The 19,265-nt window shown below is 40.7% G+C and overlaps 1 protein-coding gene across 2 annotated transcripts in view; it reads right to left on the bottom strand.

Moving 5' to 3' along the window:
- exoc2 (exocyst complex component 2) overlaps window positions 1–19,265 on the bottom strand; it is a 143,640-nt gene that overhangs the window by 5,226 nt on the left and 119,149 nt on the right. For both annotated transcript variants that reach the window (XM_060917805.1, XM_060917806.1), the window contains exons 22-25: window positions 18,664–18,780; window positions 12,499–12,640; window positions 4,775–4,830; window positions 995–1,117 (exon numbers count right to left, since the gene is read on the bottom strand). In XM_060917805.1, coding sequence (XP_060773788.1) covers window positions 995–1,117; window positions 4,775–4,830; window positions 12,499–12,640; window positions 18,664–18,780 — 438 coding nt within the window. The remainder of the gene's footprint in view (window positions 1–994; window positions 1,118–4,774; window positions 4,831–12,498; window positions 12,641–18,663; window positions 18,781–19,265) is intronic.

Below are 19,265 nucleotides of genomic sequence, written 5' to 3'. Positions count from 1 at the left end.
TTGGATGGTCAGGAACAACCTGGGAACCACCATGGCACAGCCCTGCCATGAACTGGAAGCCGATAGATCACTGTCTACAGTTCAGATCACCATGGACTAAGAGGCTGCTATCCAAGAAATAACGCCCTGCTCCAAAACTGACACCTTCAAGCTTAACTAAAGTTTGCAGCTGACTACACGGACAAAGAAAAAGCCTTCTGTAGGAAAGCTGTATGATTGAGTTGTTTGGCCACAGTGACCACCATGTACAGAGGAACACTGTACCAGCTGGTGGTGGTGGTAGGATCATCATGCTCTGGGGCTGTTTTGCTGCCAGTGGAACTGGGTCATTGCACAAAGTGGATGGAATAATGAAGGAGGAGGACTACCTCAGAATTCTTCAGCATAAACCATCAGAAACTTGAACACGACTTGGGAGTTACAACAGGACAATGAACCCAAACACGCATCAGAGCTGGTTGTGGAGGATAAAGCAGGCTAACATTAAGCTTAAAACAAGTTCTGACTTCAACCCTATTGAAAATATATGGACCGTGCTTATAAGTCGAGTTCATGGCAAGGAAGGGGGGGGGGGGGGGGGGGGGGATTATTGAACTCTACAAATTCTACCATGAAGAGTTGTGAAATATCCAACCAGAATTCTGCCAGAAGCTTGTTCATGTGAAAGAAAAATGTTTGGTCAAGGTGAACCTTGCAAAGAGACATTTTACCCAAATATTAGGTGTGCTGTATGTATAATTTTGACCCTGTGTTGATTTCAGAAAACCCAAAGAAAATTAAAACTTGGGCACCAAATTCTAGTGTTTTTAATTAAAGCTGTATGCTGTACAATCATTCTGCCACAGAAAAAGAACAGTTCAAAGAAATTACTGAAAGCCCAAATATTGCCATGACATTCATATCCAAGATAACACTCATGTCACTGTATGTAAACTTCTGACCACAACTGTATGTAATGCATCATTTTATTTTTTCCTGTGTGCGCGTACAGTACCTGCAGTGCGCCGTTCTTGCTAAAGGACGAAACACACTGCATTAGACGACTCATCTCTTCAGCCACAGATTCAACGATCTTTGACAGAACACGTGAAACTAGATCCTTAGAAATGGTGAACACCTGGCAGAAAGAAAATGTACGGACACAGAATTAAAAAAAATATATATATTATGAAAGACTAGAGAGAAATAAATCAAATAAAAAACACAAATTGCAGCAAAAATATAACTGCAAGAATTTCTTCAAATAGTTGATCAGTTCCAGTGGAAAACTGAAAAGCTGAAAAGGTAGACGTATACCCTGTCCACACTAGTGATTTTGTATCGATACGATACTACTTTCGTACCGCAACACCTGTCCACACTAGCAACTATACCGGTACTGTAGCGGTATAACTGTATCGGTACGAAACCCAGAAATGTATGGGTTTCGTACCGGTACAGTAGCGCTTCGCTGTAGTGTGGACAGATGAAGCGGCTCTGTATCGATACAAATATAATGCGCATGCGCAAAGTCACACACCTCAATCGATGTCTTCGCTGAATAAAATGGTGAAGAACGGAGATTTGTTTTCTGTGTTTCTTTCTCAACTGCCTCGCGCGTTTTATACGAGTCGACTGAATAAATGACCGCCAGAAATACAGACTGTACATTGACAACAAAAAGCACACACGCGTTGTTTCATCCGCCATATTCTCGGAAGGAAGTTACTCGGTAACCACGGAAACATTTCGCGCACGCGCATTTCAACTACCGTGAGAGAAAACCGCAAACATTTCTCGAGAGTGTGGACAGATGCACTAAACTGTACCGGTATACTTTGAATCGATACAGTTATACCACAATCGTACCGGTATATGTGTGAACACAGCTTTTGTAATCCAAGCGTAGCCGAACTGCAGACAATGTGGTACATGCATTATTTGATTTGTATATTAACATTTTTAAATACAGACCTATTCTGCCATTTTATGAACTTGGTCACATAGAAAATGTACTACCAAGTCGAATTATGCCAAATTTGTTCTTCAGCCAATTCCTTCATGAGCCAGCTCTCCCCGACCACATGGCAGTTTCCATCTGGGAAGAGTGAGGGCTATCAGGTGCTTCCTCCGAGATAACATTTGGAGGTAAGCACTATTAGTTCTCTTCTGCGTAGATGAACTCAGACACCCGCAACTGATTGGTGTTGCATCGACTGACAGGGGACAGAGTAATGCTTTTATCCAGAGAGTATTATAATTGAAACAGGGCATAACAGAGAAATTTTGGGTAAAGGGCCTTGCACAAGAGCCTAACAATGGCAGCTTGATGAAATTAGGATTTGAAGTTGCAACCTTCTGATCATCCCAATTATTCTGATTATTTGCTATAAAGCAAAGAGCTTGGCAGTGGCAGAGTATTTTTAAACTAGCCCAATCTGGCAACCCTCTCATTAGCTGTCCCGTTTGCTGCTCCTCCGCCACTTAAAATATTCGTAGAGCCAGCATAGGGCAGGGAACCGCCTACCCCTATGGATCTCTAGCAGCATTTTGTGTAGTTCCCATTATTGTAACCAGTGGCCAAAAATACAGTGGTGCTTGAAAGTTTGCAAACCCTTTAGAATTTTCTATATTTCTGCATAAATATGACCTAAAACAACATCAGATTTTCACACGAGTCCTAAAAGTAGATAAAAAGAACCCAGTTAAACAAATGAGACAAAATTAGTATACTTGGTCATTTATTTATTGAGGAAAATGATCCAATATTACATATCTGTGAGTGGCAAAAGTATGTGAACCTCTAGGATTAGCAGTTAATTTGAAGGTGAAATTAGAGTCAGGTGTTTTCAATCAATGGGATGACAATCAGGTGTGAGTGGGCACCCTGTTTTATTTAAAGAACAGGGATCTATCAATCAAAGTCTGATCTTCACAACACATGTTTGTGGAAGTGTATCATGGCACGAACAAAGGAGATTTTTGAGGCCCTCAGAAAAAGCGTTGTTGATGCTCATCAGGCTGGAAAAGGTTACAAAACCATCTCTAAAGAGTTTGGACTCCACCAATCCACAGTCAGACAGATTGTGTACAAATGGAGGAAATTCAAGACCATTGTTACCCTCCACAGGAGTGGTTGACCAACAAAGATCATTCCAAGAGCAAGACGTGTAATAGTCGGTGAGGTCACAAAGGACCCCAGGGTAACTTCTAAGCAACTGAAGGCCTCTCTCACATTGGTTAACGTTAATGTTCATGAGTCCACCATCAGGAGAACACTGAATAACAAATGGTGTGCATGGCAGGGTTACAAGGAGAAATCCACTGCTCTCCAAAAAGAACATTGCCTGCTTGTCTGCAGTTTAAAGATCACGTGGACAAGCCAGAAGGCTATTGGAAAAATGTTTTGTGGACGGATGAGACCAAAATAGAACTTTAAATAGGTTTAAATGAGAAGCTTTATGTTTGGAGAAAGGAAAACACTGCATTCCAGAATAAGAACCTTATCCCATCTGTGAAACATGGTGGTGGTATCAAGGTTTGGGCCTGTTTTGCTGCATCTGGGCCAGGACGGCTTGCCATCATTGATGGAACAATGAATTCTGAATTATACCAGCGAATTCTAAAGGAAAATGTCAGGACATCTGTCCATGAACTGAATCTCAAGAGAAGGTGGGTCATGCAGCAAGACAACGACCCTAAGCACACAAGAATGTGTTAAAAGAATGGTTAAAGAAGAATAAAGTTAATGTTTTGGAATGGCCAAGTCAAAGTCCTGACCTTAATCCAATCGAAATGTTGTGGAAGGACCTGAAGCGAGCAGTTCATATGAAGAAACCCACCAACATCCCAGAGTTGAAGCTGTTCTGTACGGAAGAATGGGCTAAAAGAAAGCAAAGGTTCACATACTTTTGCTACTCACAGATATGTAATATTGGATCATTTTCCTCAATAAATAAATAAATAACAAAGTCTTCTGTGAAAATCTGATGATGTTTTAGGTCATATTTATGCAGAAATATAGAAAATTCTAAAGGGTTCACAAACTTTCAAGCACCACTCTAAGTGTATGGAAGCCAAGTAGGGAAGTACGATTGTGCAATATCTGGAAACATAAACAAATGCACTCAAAATATCTAATCAAATAATTTACCAATAACATTTTTAAATTGTTGGCCACCCAAAACAGTTAATTCAATGAAATTTCAAATGTATGGAGTATAGAATGAATTATGAAGATCCATAACTCTACGAAGATTAAAAATGAACAGCTGATATACATAGTGGAGCTCTGCCCCACCCTGACCCTATGGACGAGCCACTAATGACTACTGCAGCTATAAACGTTCAGCTGCTCGCCTACTTTTTATTTTTCTCTCTCTTGGTCGTTTACAAAACGTGTGTCATATTACCGAGAAACCTGAAAGTGTCTTTTGAAGTTTGAAGACTTTCCTGTTTCAGTAACAATATTACACCAAATGCATTAATATAAACCTGTGATTCACTTTGCAACCAATTAAAAAAAAAAAAAGTACATCAATACCACCTTTTGATCAATCAGATTTGAGAATTCAGCAGCACCGTGGAACAAGTCTCACACACCGATACCTTGTCAGTCAGTGATTTGGGTTAAGTGTTTTCAAGGAGAACTGCTGAGCGCTTAAAATTAGTCGTGAAGACGAGCAAGATCACACCCTTTAGCTTATTCATAACAGTAGAACGTGAAGTGCAGAGATAACAGCAACAACATGAAGACTGAGGCAGATCTGAAGTACGATGAGGTTTTATAGCTTACCTCAGCATGAACTGAGATGACACTGACCAAAGCTTCCTTCAAATAGCTCCGTACACCTAAGACAGAGAAACAGACAAGAGCAAGGTGTAAAAAAGAAAGGGAAGGCAAGAGACATATGAAAAACCCAGATTTTTTTTTTTAAAAACAAAAGACATGTGACATGAGCAAACACTCGTGGATACAGGCACATCAGAGTGCAGTGTGTTTCTTATTCAAGCCCGTACTTAATGAATGCTGAGTGGATGCTTAAGGCAGTTCAAATCCAAAAGGTGGAATTCAATGTGGCACACTTCTCATGAGTATGAACTGCCTCGATGACAGATATTACAAGCAGGTTTTTTTTTTTTCCATTTCAATTAATTATTTTCAATTATGAATAGACCCCTTCGCAGTAAACGTCATTCATACGCAAGAGGAAATTGCGTGCGCAGCTTGGACCCAAAAAAGACTCGGAAATGCCTAGTTGTTGTGTTGTCGGGTGTCAGAATCGTAGCAGTGATGGGGTTAAAATGTACAGAATTCCAGCAGGATCTCACCCATTCCAAAAAAAAAAAATATTCGCCGACGTCTATGGCTACAAGCCATCAAACGTGTAGACTGGGATGAAAGCACTATCAAAAATGTGCGGGTTTGCAGCACCCACTTCATCACAGGTAAGATCAGGCTATTTATTAAATCTCTCTTTTTTATTCTTTCTAGTCTTCGTTGATTGATGGAGCAAAATACTTTGGTAACGTTTGTCTGATTAGCTGGGTCATAGTTACACAATGTAATGAATATTGTTAGCATGTTAACTTAGCTTTGCATGCAATTTTGTTTGGAGGAGAGCTCTCGCTCGACTCAAGCAGTCCAGATTTTGTGCCATCGTTATTTGTGTATGCCGAAAATCACAATTTTAAAGCAAGGATGGAAAGGTAAAATTGTGTGCCCTCACTCTAAATGCCAACTTACGCTGACTGCTCTAACCTAGCTCCCGCCCCGTTCAGTTTCATTTCTGCTCTCTGCCTCTCGCTTTTTACGCAGCTCTGATTTCTCTTAGCTGCACTCTTAGAGTAGAGTAACTTTATTGATCCCTAGAGGGAAATATGATAATAAAAATAATAAAAATAAAAATAAAATAATAAAAAAATAATAAAATAAAATAAAAATGATAGTCTTTACACTATCATTCCTTTCATGCCATTACCTCCTGCAAATTGCTGTTTAGTGTTGGTATTTGCTGTTGTAGCTAAAGCCACATTGCCATCACATCACTGGCATAATTTGATTAAAACAAAATGAATATGAATGTCCCATTGTTAATCAAGTTGTACATGCCCGCACATAACAATCATATGCGTCTAAAGACTTGTAGGCACGAAGTTTATGAATATGAACGTCCCATTGTTAATCAAGTAGTAGTCTCGCTGTAACCAGAATGTTGATGGCAGGCTACTTTTGTAAATAGGTTTTTTTTTTTTTGAGTTTGACATTTTTTGTAAATAGTATGACTGCCTTCAGGTATCAGAGGAAAACTTACTAACATCGTCCGTCCACTCTTTAATTAAATACAGATCCGGTAGGCGATGTCCACTTGTTAGAGTTAACTTATTTATGTAGCATTCTCGATCTTGTAACGACAATTGTTTGGCATAATCTGACAGCTCATAATGCCGGTCTATGGGCAGCGCCATTGTTTCTGAGTCCAGGCTGCGAGCGCATCCTGGCAACGGTCGGTTTGTTTACAAACATGCGAAGGGGTCTATTCTACCTTAGGGAACTACTGACCCCTTACACCCCTCTCGCTCAATCAGGTCTTCTAGCAACAACTTACTTCCTGTCCCACGCACCAGACTTTCCATCACGGGAGGCAGGTCCTTCAGTGCCATTACTCCCAAACTCTGGAATTCTCTACCTCAGCCTCTCTGTTACCCCTTTTCCACCAAATCAGTTCCAGGGCTGGTTCGGGGCCAGTGCTGGTGCTGGTTCACAACTCGTTCAACTTGCGAGCCAGCTGAGAACCAGTTTGCTTTTCCATAGCTCGCGGTGCTAAGGGAAGCCACGTCATTATATCGCTGTATACGTCAGTTACGTCATTGTATACGTCAGTTACGTCGCTACGTTTGCATAAACCTTGGCGCGAATATCGAAGCAAAAACAACATGGAAGCAGCAGCAGCAACAACAACAATAATAATAATGGATGACTTCGTGTTTGTACAGCTGCTGCTTCTCGTCGCTTAAAAATGGCGATCTTTCGCGGTCTTGTTATTGTTGTTGGTCTTAACAACTCCGCCCCCCCAATGACGTAAGCGGTTCTTTCCTCTGGCCCAGCAAAGAGTTGGTGCTAGCCTGGAACCGTTTTTTCTGGCCCCAGAGCCAGTTCTTTGTCAGTGGAAACAGAAAACCCGGTTCCAAACTAAGCACTGGCCCCGAACCAGCCCTGGAACTGCTTTGGTGGAAAAGGGGCATCTGACTGCTCTTCTTTCTCTACTTTCAAACCTCAATTGAAGACCTCTCTCTTCCAGGAACATTTCTCTTCCTCTCTTACTGCTTAGTTCACCCAACCCCCACGTAAAGCATCCTTTGTAATATTAAAAAGCGCTATAGAAATTTAACTTATTATTAAATGTCTCATTCCCATCTCATTATCTCTAGCCGCTTTATCCTGTTCTACAGGGTCGCAGGCAAGCTGGAGCCTATCCCAGCTGACTACGGGCGAAAGGCGGGGTACACCCTGGACAAGTCGCCAGGCCATCACAGGGCTTATTATTACATGTAATTAAGTAAATTAAAATTCAACTCTGCTTTTAAACAGAACATCTAGTGCTGTGATGAGTATAAAGTGATGCAACAGAGGATTGGTTATTTTATTTATTTTTTTAATACGCTTCAGCACTCGGCAGCCCCGCTCCGTGAGTTTGTGCTGTCCATTACTTCATGGCTGAGCTCTTGTTGCTCAAAGACACTTCTATTTTGCAATAATAGTGCAAAGAGTTGACCAGGGCAGATCTAGCAGGGCAGTTAATAGTGCCAAGTTTAAAGTTATTGTGCTCTTCAGTAATATGACGCATTCTACTGCCACTGTTTCTTCCATACAAAAATGGATAAATGGATATTAGTAATAGTTTTTGTTCTTAGAAGTTGAGACTGAAGAGTGAGGAAAGTTTATAAAAAAAAAAACCCACCACTCATTTGTACATCTCCAGGTGATTTTAGATGGCGATAAATCAATCCCTCTGTGGTGTCCACTGTTGAAAATGATCTTCCTGGGGGGCGTCGTGGCTCAGGTGGCTAAGGCGCCATACCATAAGTCTGGGGACCAGGGTTCGATTCCGACCCGAGGTCATTTCCCGATCCCTCCCTGTCTCTCTCTCCTGCTCATTTCCTGTCCTGTCTCTACACTGTCCTATCCAATAAAGGTGAAAAAAGCCCCCCCAAAAAATCTTAAAAAAAAAAAAAAAAAAATGATCTTCCTGATCATTTCAGACATCCCGGACCTATCTTGCCACTTGGATTGGTCCAAGTGCCTGAAACGTTCCGAGGATACACTAAACGGACGCTGAAGAGCATTGGATTACGCTCAGAAAGTTCAGTTAAGTTAAACTTGAACCAACACACACTGGTTCTACATTACTAGCCTAACGCTAGCAGTGTCAATGGTTCTGCTGCTGAACCACAGCCAAAAAAAAAAAAAAGCCTCTTCTGCTGGTACTACCAGTGGTCAGTGTGATCCCCACTTAACGGTCATGGTGGGTTTTTTTTTTGGGAGCTACTTTCCCATTTCCTCGCAATACTTTTGTATTACCTCAAAATAAGGGTGAGGGTTAACACAAAAGTATTGCAAGGGAAAGCAGCAGTATCTTAAAAAAAATAAAATAAATAAATAAATAAATAAATTTATTAAGGGGGGAAGGGGAAAAAAACAAAACAAAAAAAAACACCCACACAAGCCCCATCATGACCCTTAAGGGGCTCCAAAGAATTGACACCAACTACTTTTTACAATTACATTTAATGTAGTGGGACCCAGTGGCGGCTCCTGAATTTTTTTTCCAGGGGGCAATTTTCCCCCGTTACGTCTACACGGACCATAAATGTCCACAGGACTGAAGTAAATTGACCTAGGTAGCAAGTCAACTGTTCTACAGAATGTTCTGTAAATAGATTTTGTACTTCAAACTACATGACCAGCAAGAATTTTACAGACTGTGCAACTTAAAGGAACAGTCCACCGTACTTCCATAATGAAATATGCTCTTATCTGAATTGAGACGAGCTGCTCCGTACCTCTCTGAGCTTTGCGCGACCTCCCAGTCAGTCAGACGCGCTGTCACTCCTGTTAGCAATGTAGCTAGGCTCAGTATGGCCAATGGTATTTTTTGGGGCTGTAGTTAGATGCCACCAAACTCTTCCACGTTTTTCCTGTTTACATAGGTTTATATGACCAGTGATATGAAACAAGTTCAGTTACACAAATTGAAACGTAGCGATTTTCTATGCTATGGAAAGTCCGCACTATAATGACAGACGTACTAACACCTTCTGCGCGCTTCGGCAGCGCATTGATATCTGAGCTCCGTATCAATGCGCTGTCGAAGCGCGCAGAAGGTGTTAGTACTTCTGCTAGTACGCAAATCATGAATATATTTCGACATGTTATAGAATTACATATGGATATCGTAATGATTACAAATTTTGTAGTAGGCTAGGCCTACACATTTTAGTTTTGGTTTACATTACAATTTATGATGTTTTGTTTTATGCAACTGATTCCCAGATCGGTTTAACATCTCAGGTACTTGGTATTGCCATAAAGATGCACTTCAATTTTTTCTTGAATATTTTCTTGACTATTTTTATTGCTGGGTGGTTGTTGTTAAAATACAGTGACTGTTATTACTGAGTTTGCACAGGAGTTCAGGTGCCCTGTGTGAAAGGCTGCTACTTTACTGTGTGTAAAAAAGAAAGATCTGGTCTCATTCAAAGCACTAAAAAGCTGTAATTTGTTTTCTTTTTCATATTTGAAACTCTATAACATTCAGTTTTATTTTGTTTAAAACAGGAGTGATACACACAACAGCCAATAAAATGTTCAGTATCTGACTGCTTGTATTGCCTCATGACTACTGAAAAATTTGCCTTCCTTTCAGTAAAAGTTTAACGCATCACAATGCATCGTTGAATCGGATTGAATCGAATCGTTACCCTCCGAATTGTAATCGAATTGAATCGTGAGGGCTGTGCCAATGCACACCCCTACAATTTGCCAAAGAACACGTCGACTGGCCTAAAGAGAAATGGAAAAACATTTTGTGGACTGATGAAAGTAAAATTGTTCTTTTTGGGTCCAAGAGCCGCAGACAGTTTTTCAGACGACCCCCAGACACTGAATTCAAGCCACAGTACACTCTGAAGACAGTGAAGCATGGTGGTGCAAGCATCATGATATAGGAATGTTTCTCTTACTATGATGTTGGGCCCATTTATCACATACCAGGGATCATGGATCAGTTTGCATATATCAGAATATTTGAAGAGGTCATGTTGCCTTATGCTGAAGAGGAAATGCCCTTGAAATGGGTGTTTCAACAAGACAACGACCCCAAACACACCAGTAAGCGAGCAGCATCAGGGTTCAAGACCAACAAAATGAAAGTTAGGGAGTGGCCAGCCCAATCCCCGGACCTTAATCCGACAGAAAACTTGTGGGGTGACATCAAAAATGCTGTTTCTGAGGCAAAACCAAGAAATGCAGAGGAATTGTGGAATGTTGTCAAATCATCCTGGGCTGGAATACCTGTTCACAGGTGCCAGAAGTTCTCAAAAACCGTGGTTATACAACTAAACAGGGTGCGATTTGTCAAAAAACCAGAAGGGGGGATGTTTTTTTTTAATCATGAAACGTCACAAAATTAAGGTAACAATAGGCTAACAGCTCAATAACATCCGATGATATCAAATGAATAACACTAAATGAAAACGAACACTAAACCAGAGATAGTAAATTCATCTTCCTATCTCTCTGACTAAATACACGAACACTAACACAACAAAGTTCGCATTGCTTGTCGCGTTGCTGTGATGTTTCTCTCCCTCCGGATTAAATGGACAGTGACTCGAAAATCACGAAAATACATGAATACTAAATGAACAGTTTGCTCTGATGGCGCAGTTCACATTGTGCTCAGCTTTCCGATTTAAACTGTTTTTTTTTCTCATCCTTATACTTCCTGTTTCATGGACTGTAACGGATTTGCTTTAGTAATTTTAATACAGAATTTACTTTGAAATTATAAATCAGACACTCCAACGCCCCCCTAAAAAAAAAAAACAAAAAAAAAAACGGCCGTGAAAAAGGCGGCATCCGCCAAAAGGCGCGCTGTTTGCATCCCTGCATAGAACGCAAAGATATTGTTATTATCTACAATGTATCTATTTGCTGGGGACGTTCGTGAACATCAAAGCTGCCACTTCGGGTCATTTTGAAAGTACGTGCAATGTAGACCATAGAAAACTGTGTCACAACATGCCTGTCATGTCAGCTTTTTTTTTTTTGGTTTGTTTGTTTTATTGATGGGGTTGTCCCCGAGGATTTTTTTTCAGCAGAGATAAAAACCAGAGGGGGGGGATGATCCCCACCATCCCCCCCAGCAAATCGCACCCACCAACTAAATATTAGTTTAGTGATTCACAGGAATACTAAATCCTTAAAATTTTTTCAGTTTATACAGTAAATATTTGGAGTTTGTAATGAAAAATGCAGACACTACTATTTTTTTGAACAGCCCAATGTTCATTTTTCTTCATTTTCTGTAAAGTAATTAAAATATTCATACATTTTTTTTCATGTTTTGATGTAGAATATAATGTGCAGTGTTCCCAATGCATGGAAATAAAAACTATTATAAGGATTTTGAGCTTTACTCACGTTTTTAAACACACTGCTATTATTTTGAACACAACTGTGTGTGTATATATATATATATATATATATATATATATATATATATATATATATATATATATATGTATGTGTGTGTGTCTTGAATTTAAATTTTGTCATCTTAATCCGACATTGAAATTTTGCCATGCCCAAAAAAAAAAAAAAAAAAAAAAAAAAAAAAAGGACAAGGACACTTATTTTTATTTCGACCGACATCAAAAATATGTTGAAAAAATCCGTGAACCTAAAGATAAAAAAATGGGTGGCCTTATTAAAAAAAAAAAAAAATCTCGTTAAAATGTGAATCTCTGAATCTACTTCTGGGAAACTAAAATCTGATGAAATGGCCGTACACCCCCCATCTCACTTTTGGATTCTTGACTACGAAAGCAATAAGACATTGAGAATGAGTCGAGACCTTAATCCTTCGATTTTAAACATGATTTACACATGCAGCTCTCGATTATAGATTACTGAAGCAGTAAATATTTTAAAATCAAACATTTATACCTTATAAAAAGCGGTACATTTCATAATGAAAGAGCGCAGCTATAAAATGCAGAAGTGACAGTCAAAGAAAAAAATGTACAAAATTTTCCAAGCAGTCTCTTGAGGGCTACATTCTTTTTTTTTTTTTTCTTTCTCCTGAACTGCATCTGAAGTGTTAAATTCAGAGACAGGAAAATGTGTGTGTGGTGTGTGTGGTGTGCAGAAATTCATAAAAGCAGTCCATAAGAAACACGGATTCCTGCCAGTGCATTACATTTTCAGGACGTTCCGTCATCAGTGTGCAGCAGTACCTGTCGGTGGTAGGCAGTCTTTCCAGTCAAAGTAGCCTGCATAGATTCCTGGCTCCAGAGAGCCTACAATGGGATCAGACTTCTTCTCAATATATGATTCAAGCAGTCGCTCATCCAACTGACGAACTGCCTCGATACTCACCTAAAACGATCAAGCAAACAGACACCCAGTGCAAAAAAAAATAAAATCAAGATACATGTTGACATGCACGTTTATGTGTTTAAATAATGCTTGTGAAAAACATGGGTACAATGAGTTAAGAAGTACAAAACATTATTTCTTTTTTTTCCTCTCTCTCAGAGAGACACACGCACACAAAATGAATAAACCATTCACTCATGCATGTCTGTCAGCTTGACTAGATTTCCCTGAAGTTAAGAAAGCACCGCCACATCAATGGGAAATGTAAACGTATTGATTACTAAGTGTGAAATCATTTTTACCTATGTTAACCTTTAATAATGCAATAATAAAATCAGGGTTTCCACAAGCGCCGGCTGCCAGCCAAACAGCCGACTACACAATTAAGTCCAGCCGGCTACTTTAATGACTTATTTTTGTAGCCCACAGGGTCTAAATATTAATTTTTGATTTTAATAAAATTAAATGTTTATCTAACGGACTGACAATAATGTCAAACTGAACCGCACTCATTTAAGTTGTGATTCGCGCTGTTTGTACCGATAATAACCACAAATTCCCCGCCGACTTCGTTGATCGAGGGAGAGTAACTCGTCCGCGGCCCCGACATGCGGTGTGCGCGCGCACTCGGCGGAGGCAGTAGTGTGTCGGAGGAGACATCGGAGGGAACAGAAGCAGAGATAACGCTTATTTTGTCTCCGGTAAACCAGTCTTCTCTCGTTCAATTACGTGCTGGCATCAAAAGACACCGTTGGTTGTAAATGAAACCAAACTGAGTGGTTGGAGTGTATTTTCATACACAAATGGAGAAATGTTCGCTGGGTGTTTAATTGTGTAGCCGCCACTGCAGACCGTTGTCGTTGTTAATTCATAGCATGCTCAGCTGCGTGAATGTGTCATGCACCGAAAATAAGAGATTTACAAGCCAGGAACGCCTCATGATGCAATACGCAAGAAAAGAAAGAAGATTTACTGCCATTTTACTTTGTATTTGAGTAAAGTGAATAAATAAATGGTCTGTGGAAAATGCATTTAATCCTGGGAACTGCGTGCACAGGAGTTTATTTTGTGTTTACTCCCCCCCGGCTGGCTACTTATTTGTCATGGCTGGCTAGTATGAGCCTTAGTGGAAAGCCCTGGGAATTGCAAAGAACTGATGCCATCGCCAAAAGTCAATCAGTTCATAAGACTTTATTTTTCACACCAAGTCTGGACACAATGCAAAAAGGTGAGATTGCAGAACCGTGGAAACTGATCAACACCGTGATGTTTGTGCATCTATCTGTCCATTCAACTGACCGATTTCTCAAGAACGAATGGTTGAATGTAGGATTTACGCACAGCCATCACTGTAAGCATGAGATCAGCTGATCAGGTTTACAGAAAAAAGGTCAAATGTCTGAAATAGTTTTTCTTCAATAGCTTACTTCCTGTTTGAAGAATATTTTAAGGTTACTTTACACTACGTTCACACTGCAGGCTGAAGTGACTCAAATCCGATTTTTTCGCCCATATGTGACCTGTATCTGATCTTTTATTGACAATATGAACGACACGGATCCGATTTTTTCAAATCCGACCCAGGCCGTTTGGATATGTGGTCCTAATTCCGATTCCTATCCGCTCTTTTCATATGTGACTTCAGTCTGAACCGCCAGGTCGCATTCATCCGACTTACACGTCATCAACAAGCCACAAACGTCACTGTCCTGCGCTGAAGTAGGCAGCGGGTCTCTCAAAAAAAGTTACAACAACATGGCTTTGATGTTCCTTTGAACGGAGGTTGCAGTCACTACCCCGCAGAACGCCTGAGCCAAAACCCTTGCCCTCTTCCTTCTCAACCTCCTCCTTAACATCAGGCTATTGTGCATGTTCTGGCTCCGTCGCAACAACTGCATCATTGCCAGGTACTCCATGCTGGCTACTGTCATACACAGGAAACTTTAGGTTACTTCCGTAAACACTGGCCATGCTCACTGCGTGTGACGTCGTCGTATCCTGCAATGCGCATGCGGAACACTTTTAGGTCGCTTTTCGTTCATACTGAGGATCACATACAAGTCGCATATATTTGTTAATGTGAACGACCTCACAAAAAAATCGGATTTCACAAAAAAATCGGAATTGAGCATTAAGCCTTGCAGTGTGAACGTAGTGTTAGACATAGAAATTAGTAACAAGACAGATTAGACTAGTTGGTGGTAGTAGTGGAGCAGGTTAAGGCAGATTTTGCTCCAAATCGTGCACTTTGTGATATACCGTAAGCATGAAACTTGGCACGATTGTTGCTGATAGGTCACTTTTTCAGAAAAAAGTGCTAGCCACGAAAAAAATTCAATATGGCGGCCATTTTTTCAAGATGGCCGCCAGACGTGTCCCTGTTTTGTGGTTTTGCTTAAAAAAAAAAAAAAAAGGGCAAATTATATGAACATGAAATTTGGCAATAATGTTCTGTGTAGGTCATGTCATCAGCTAAAAGTGCTAGCCCCCCCAAAAATTCAATATGGCGGCCATTTTTTCAAGATGGTCGCCAAAAAATCCCCCGTTAGTGGTCTTGCTCTGGTGTCAAAGTACAAAAGATGAATTCAATGAAACATTTTTGATTTATTGCCATTATAATACTGAATTACATGCAGAAAAACAGAATGATTGCACAATTAGCCAATCTGGCATGATGAAAAGCCTATTTTTCACAGTGGATAATCTTGTGAAACCCTTACATTCCAATGCTTTTTTGGGAAAATTCCCATATCTTTCCTAAGCTCCAAGAGTTGTTTCTTGCTGATTGATCCTTCCATCAAATAGTCCCAAATGAATTGGTCACATGATTTTCCAGCATGCTTATAGGCCTTTCAGAGAAAAACAAGTGAACGAAAATAGTGCTAATGCTCAACAGTGAAAAATAACTTGGTCAAATCTATGACATCGACAAAAATATCCATTGCTGAGATCTATCTTTTATCCCTGAACTGCTACGCCCCCTCCCCCAGCACCCAATTACACAGTTTTAGGTAGACAATGCCCCCTACCATAAAAATGGTTTGGCAGCTCTGATTTATGAATGGATATGTACCACTGTCCAAAGTGAAGTTTGGTAGACCATTTGAATTTGGATTACTTTGCCATCGCCAGCATGGCTAGGCCCAAAGTTCAGTCACTGTTCCTTGCTTAAAAATCTCAAGGGCAACTGCACAGTGGAGTACACCCTATTCCAGCCTTCGAGCACTAACTCAATTTTTAACTGACATTGAACCCCATGCTGAGTTTCACAGCAGTGTCTGTCACCAGTGTGCCCTGGTAGTGAGCGACATACACTCTCTTCTTACGCCCTATGAACTGCCAGAAGATGTGCCATTACTCGGCGTCCTCATAGTCCTGTTCCAGTAAGTGCCATTACTCGTCCTCCTCATCCCCTTCCAGTTAGTGCCATTACTCAGTTTCTTCTGCCAAGAGCAACTGGTTTTGAGGCGCCAGATACCCGCCTTTCGCACCACCTCTATCTGCAAAATCACCCCTGCCGGCTCTGGAAGGCTCGGGTGGACACTTGACTGCCAGAGGCTGTGTGGTTCGCAAGCCATTTGGGATATTTTGTAAGCAATGAGAGCTCATTGCCATCCCAGCAATAGCAGTCCATTTTAGGGGCACACATGAGCACAACCACACAACGGGGATGTGCGTCTGGCAGCCATCTTGAAAAATGGCTGCCATATTGAATGTTTTGGTCTGTTAGCACTTTCAACTGAAAACATGACCTACACAGAGCATTATTGCCAAATTTCAGGTTCATATGACAATATGCACTGTGGCTTTTTAACAAAGCCACAAAATGGGTACGCGTCTGGCGGCCATCTTGAAAATGGCCGCCATATTGAATTTTCTGGAGGGCTAGCACTTTTAACTGATAACATGACCTACACAGAACATTATTGCCAAATTTCATGTTTATATAACAATTTGCTCTGTGTTTTCTTAACAAAAACATGAAACGAGGATGCGTCTGGCGGCCATCTTGAAAAATGGCCGCCATATTGAATTTTCGCGGCTAGCACTTTTTTCTGAAAAAGTGACCTATAAGCAACAATCATGCCAAATTTCATGCTTATATCACAAAGTGCACGATGGTTTGCTTAACCTGCTCTACTATAGAGACAGACATCACCATCCAAGTCTTCGGCACGGAGTTCTAATTCTATAAACTTGGTGCTTGTACGTGGCGTTTCACATTGTAATGAACAATCAAATCAATCAAAGTCCTTCCCATGCCACGTGGCGCATAGGGTGGCGCCGATCTCAGTTTCCGTAGCCCTCGGCCTCTCGCCTATTACATAGCTAGGGTTACAGTGGGGGGGGGGCTAGTCCTCTGGTAACCGCGAGAGTTTGACTCCCCACTCGCATCTGTATTGCAGCGTGCCTTGCCAGACGGCAGTAGGCACCATTTTTATGATGGTCTCTGGTATGACCCGACCGTGAGTAGAACTTGTTATCTCCCAACTGAGAGGTAGACACACTAACCACTACGCCAACTTGCGGTATACAGTGAACTACACTGCTTCTTGTTCATGCCCACTACAAACAAGTGCACATGCACACAGAAAAAACAAACCCACCATCACTGCGGGTACTGAAAGATAATCGGATGGATGGACGGACGGATTTTGGAGCAGCCAGTAAACATCTTGTTTATGTCAAGGGTATTTAATGGGTGTGGGAAATAATACTAATTTAAAAGGCTCCATCAACCAATTTTGTGAAAAACTGAGCAGTTAGTTGTGTCATTTTCTTTAATGGGTTAAAAATACCTTTACCATCTGACGTCAAACACCACTATATGCAACTGTCTAGCTAACCCTTACTTCGCCGTTCATCAAGTAAATCAATACGCACACATTGTACATTCATAGATATCAATAAATTGCATAATTTTGACTAACCCTGTATTCCGGATTATTTTTCTTCTGAATGTGTGGTGCGCCATGACCAAATGTAATTGGGCCCTAATTTTTTTGGCACTCCAACAGTGACGTCAGACGTCTACTTCCAGATGGTGCAGCAGTACGCCATTGAAGAACTTCCACGACAGATCCGATTGGTGTTAACGTAATTTTGACTAACCCTATTTCAAAAGTGTTTGTGTATTTATGTACACTACCGTTCAAAAGTTTGGGGTCACTTTGAAATGTCCTTATTTTTGAAAGAAAAGCACTGTTCTTTTCAATGAAGATCGCTTTAAACTAATCAGAAATCCACTCTATACATTGCTAATGTGGTAAATGACTATTCTAGCTGCAAATGTCTGGTTTTTGGTGCAATATCTCCATAGGTGTATAGAGGCCCATTTCCAGCAACTCTCACTCCAGTGTTCTAATGGTCCAATGTGTTTGCTCATTGCCTCAGAAGGCTAATGGATGATTAGAAAACCCTTGTACAATCATGTTAGCACAGCTGAAAACAGTTGAGCTCTTTAGAGAAGCTATAAAACTGACCTTCCTTTGAGCAGATTGAGTTTCTGGAGCATCACATTTGTGGGGTCGATTAAATGCTCAAAATGGCCAGAAAAATGTCTTGACTATATTTTCTATTCATTTTACAACTTATGGTGGGAAATAAAAGTGTGACTTTTCACGGAAAACACAAAATTGTCTGGGTGACCCCAAACTTTTGAACGGTAGTGTACTTGAAACACACAACTGGAGGACTCGGTTCATGGTTTGATACCACGCCACTGTTGATGTTGATTAATTTTCTATAATGGCACTATTTGGACAGTAGGTTCAGCTACAAGCTTTATACGCCATTAATGTGCTTGTTCTAATATGTTATCACTTCTATAGTAATAACATCCACAATTACTTGTGTAATCAACCCATAACATACGTGTGACAGTTGGGGCATTAATATGAAAACCATCAAGCCTCTTCTGAGAAGCTTGTCCATGAATCATTTCACTGACAAGCAAAACATATACACACACACCACTGTGATCTCATTCATGTGTAGGTGTGAGAATGTTAGCTTGTGCTTACTCTGGTAATCTTTTCAGCTGTGGTGAAGCCATGTTTCTCCAGGTGCTCAGCAAGGTTAAGGAAGGTGTGTCTCTCCAAATACTGACAGTTACTCAGAATTATGAGAAGGCGCTGTTCCTGCACATGCGCACACACACACACACACACACCTCCATTAACTGCCTATTGAACGGGCTTTAAATGTAGATCTCTGCACGGCGGAATATGAGAGAAAAGCCATGAAGAATTGAGATTCTGGAGCAACATATTCTGCTTTCAAGATGATGCATCTCTCATCAAATATCTATTCCCGGGATATTTTAACAAAAACAGTGCAAAACCATTTTCTGCACACATTACAAAAGCATGGGTGTGGAAGAAGAGGGTGCCTGTCCCCTCGGTCCCCAATCGAGAATGTGTGGCGAACTTTGAAACGAAAAAATATGATAAAGGGAATCCTGTACTGTTGCACACCATAAGACCCGTTTGCAGGAAGAATGGGACAAAATACCACCTGGTCTTGTCAGTCCCTAAACATCTTGTAAGTGTCGTGAGAAGGAACGGAAATACGACCAAGTGGTGAATGCTTTACCGTCCCAACTCGTTTTTAAAAACTGTGTTGC

Source organism: Neoarius graeffei, chromosome 3, assembly GCF_027579695.1.
Source record: "Neoarius graeffei isolate fNeoGra1 chromosome 3, fNeoGra1.pri, whole genome shotgun sequence".
Classification (NCBI taxonomy): Eukaryota; Metazoa; Chordata; class Actinopteri; order Siluriformes; family Ariidae; genus Neoarius; species Neoarius graeffei.
This window is presented reverse-complemented; position numbering and strand designations above follow the sequence as displayed.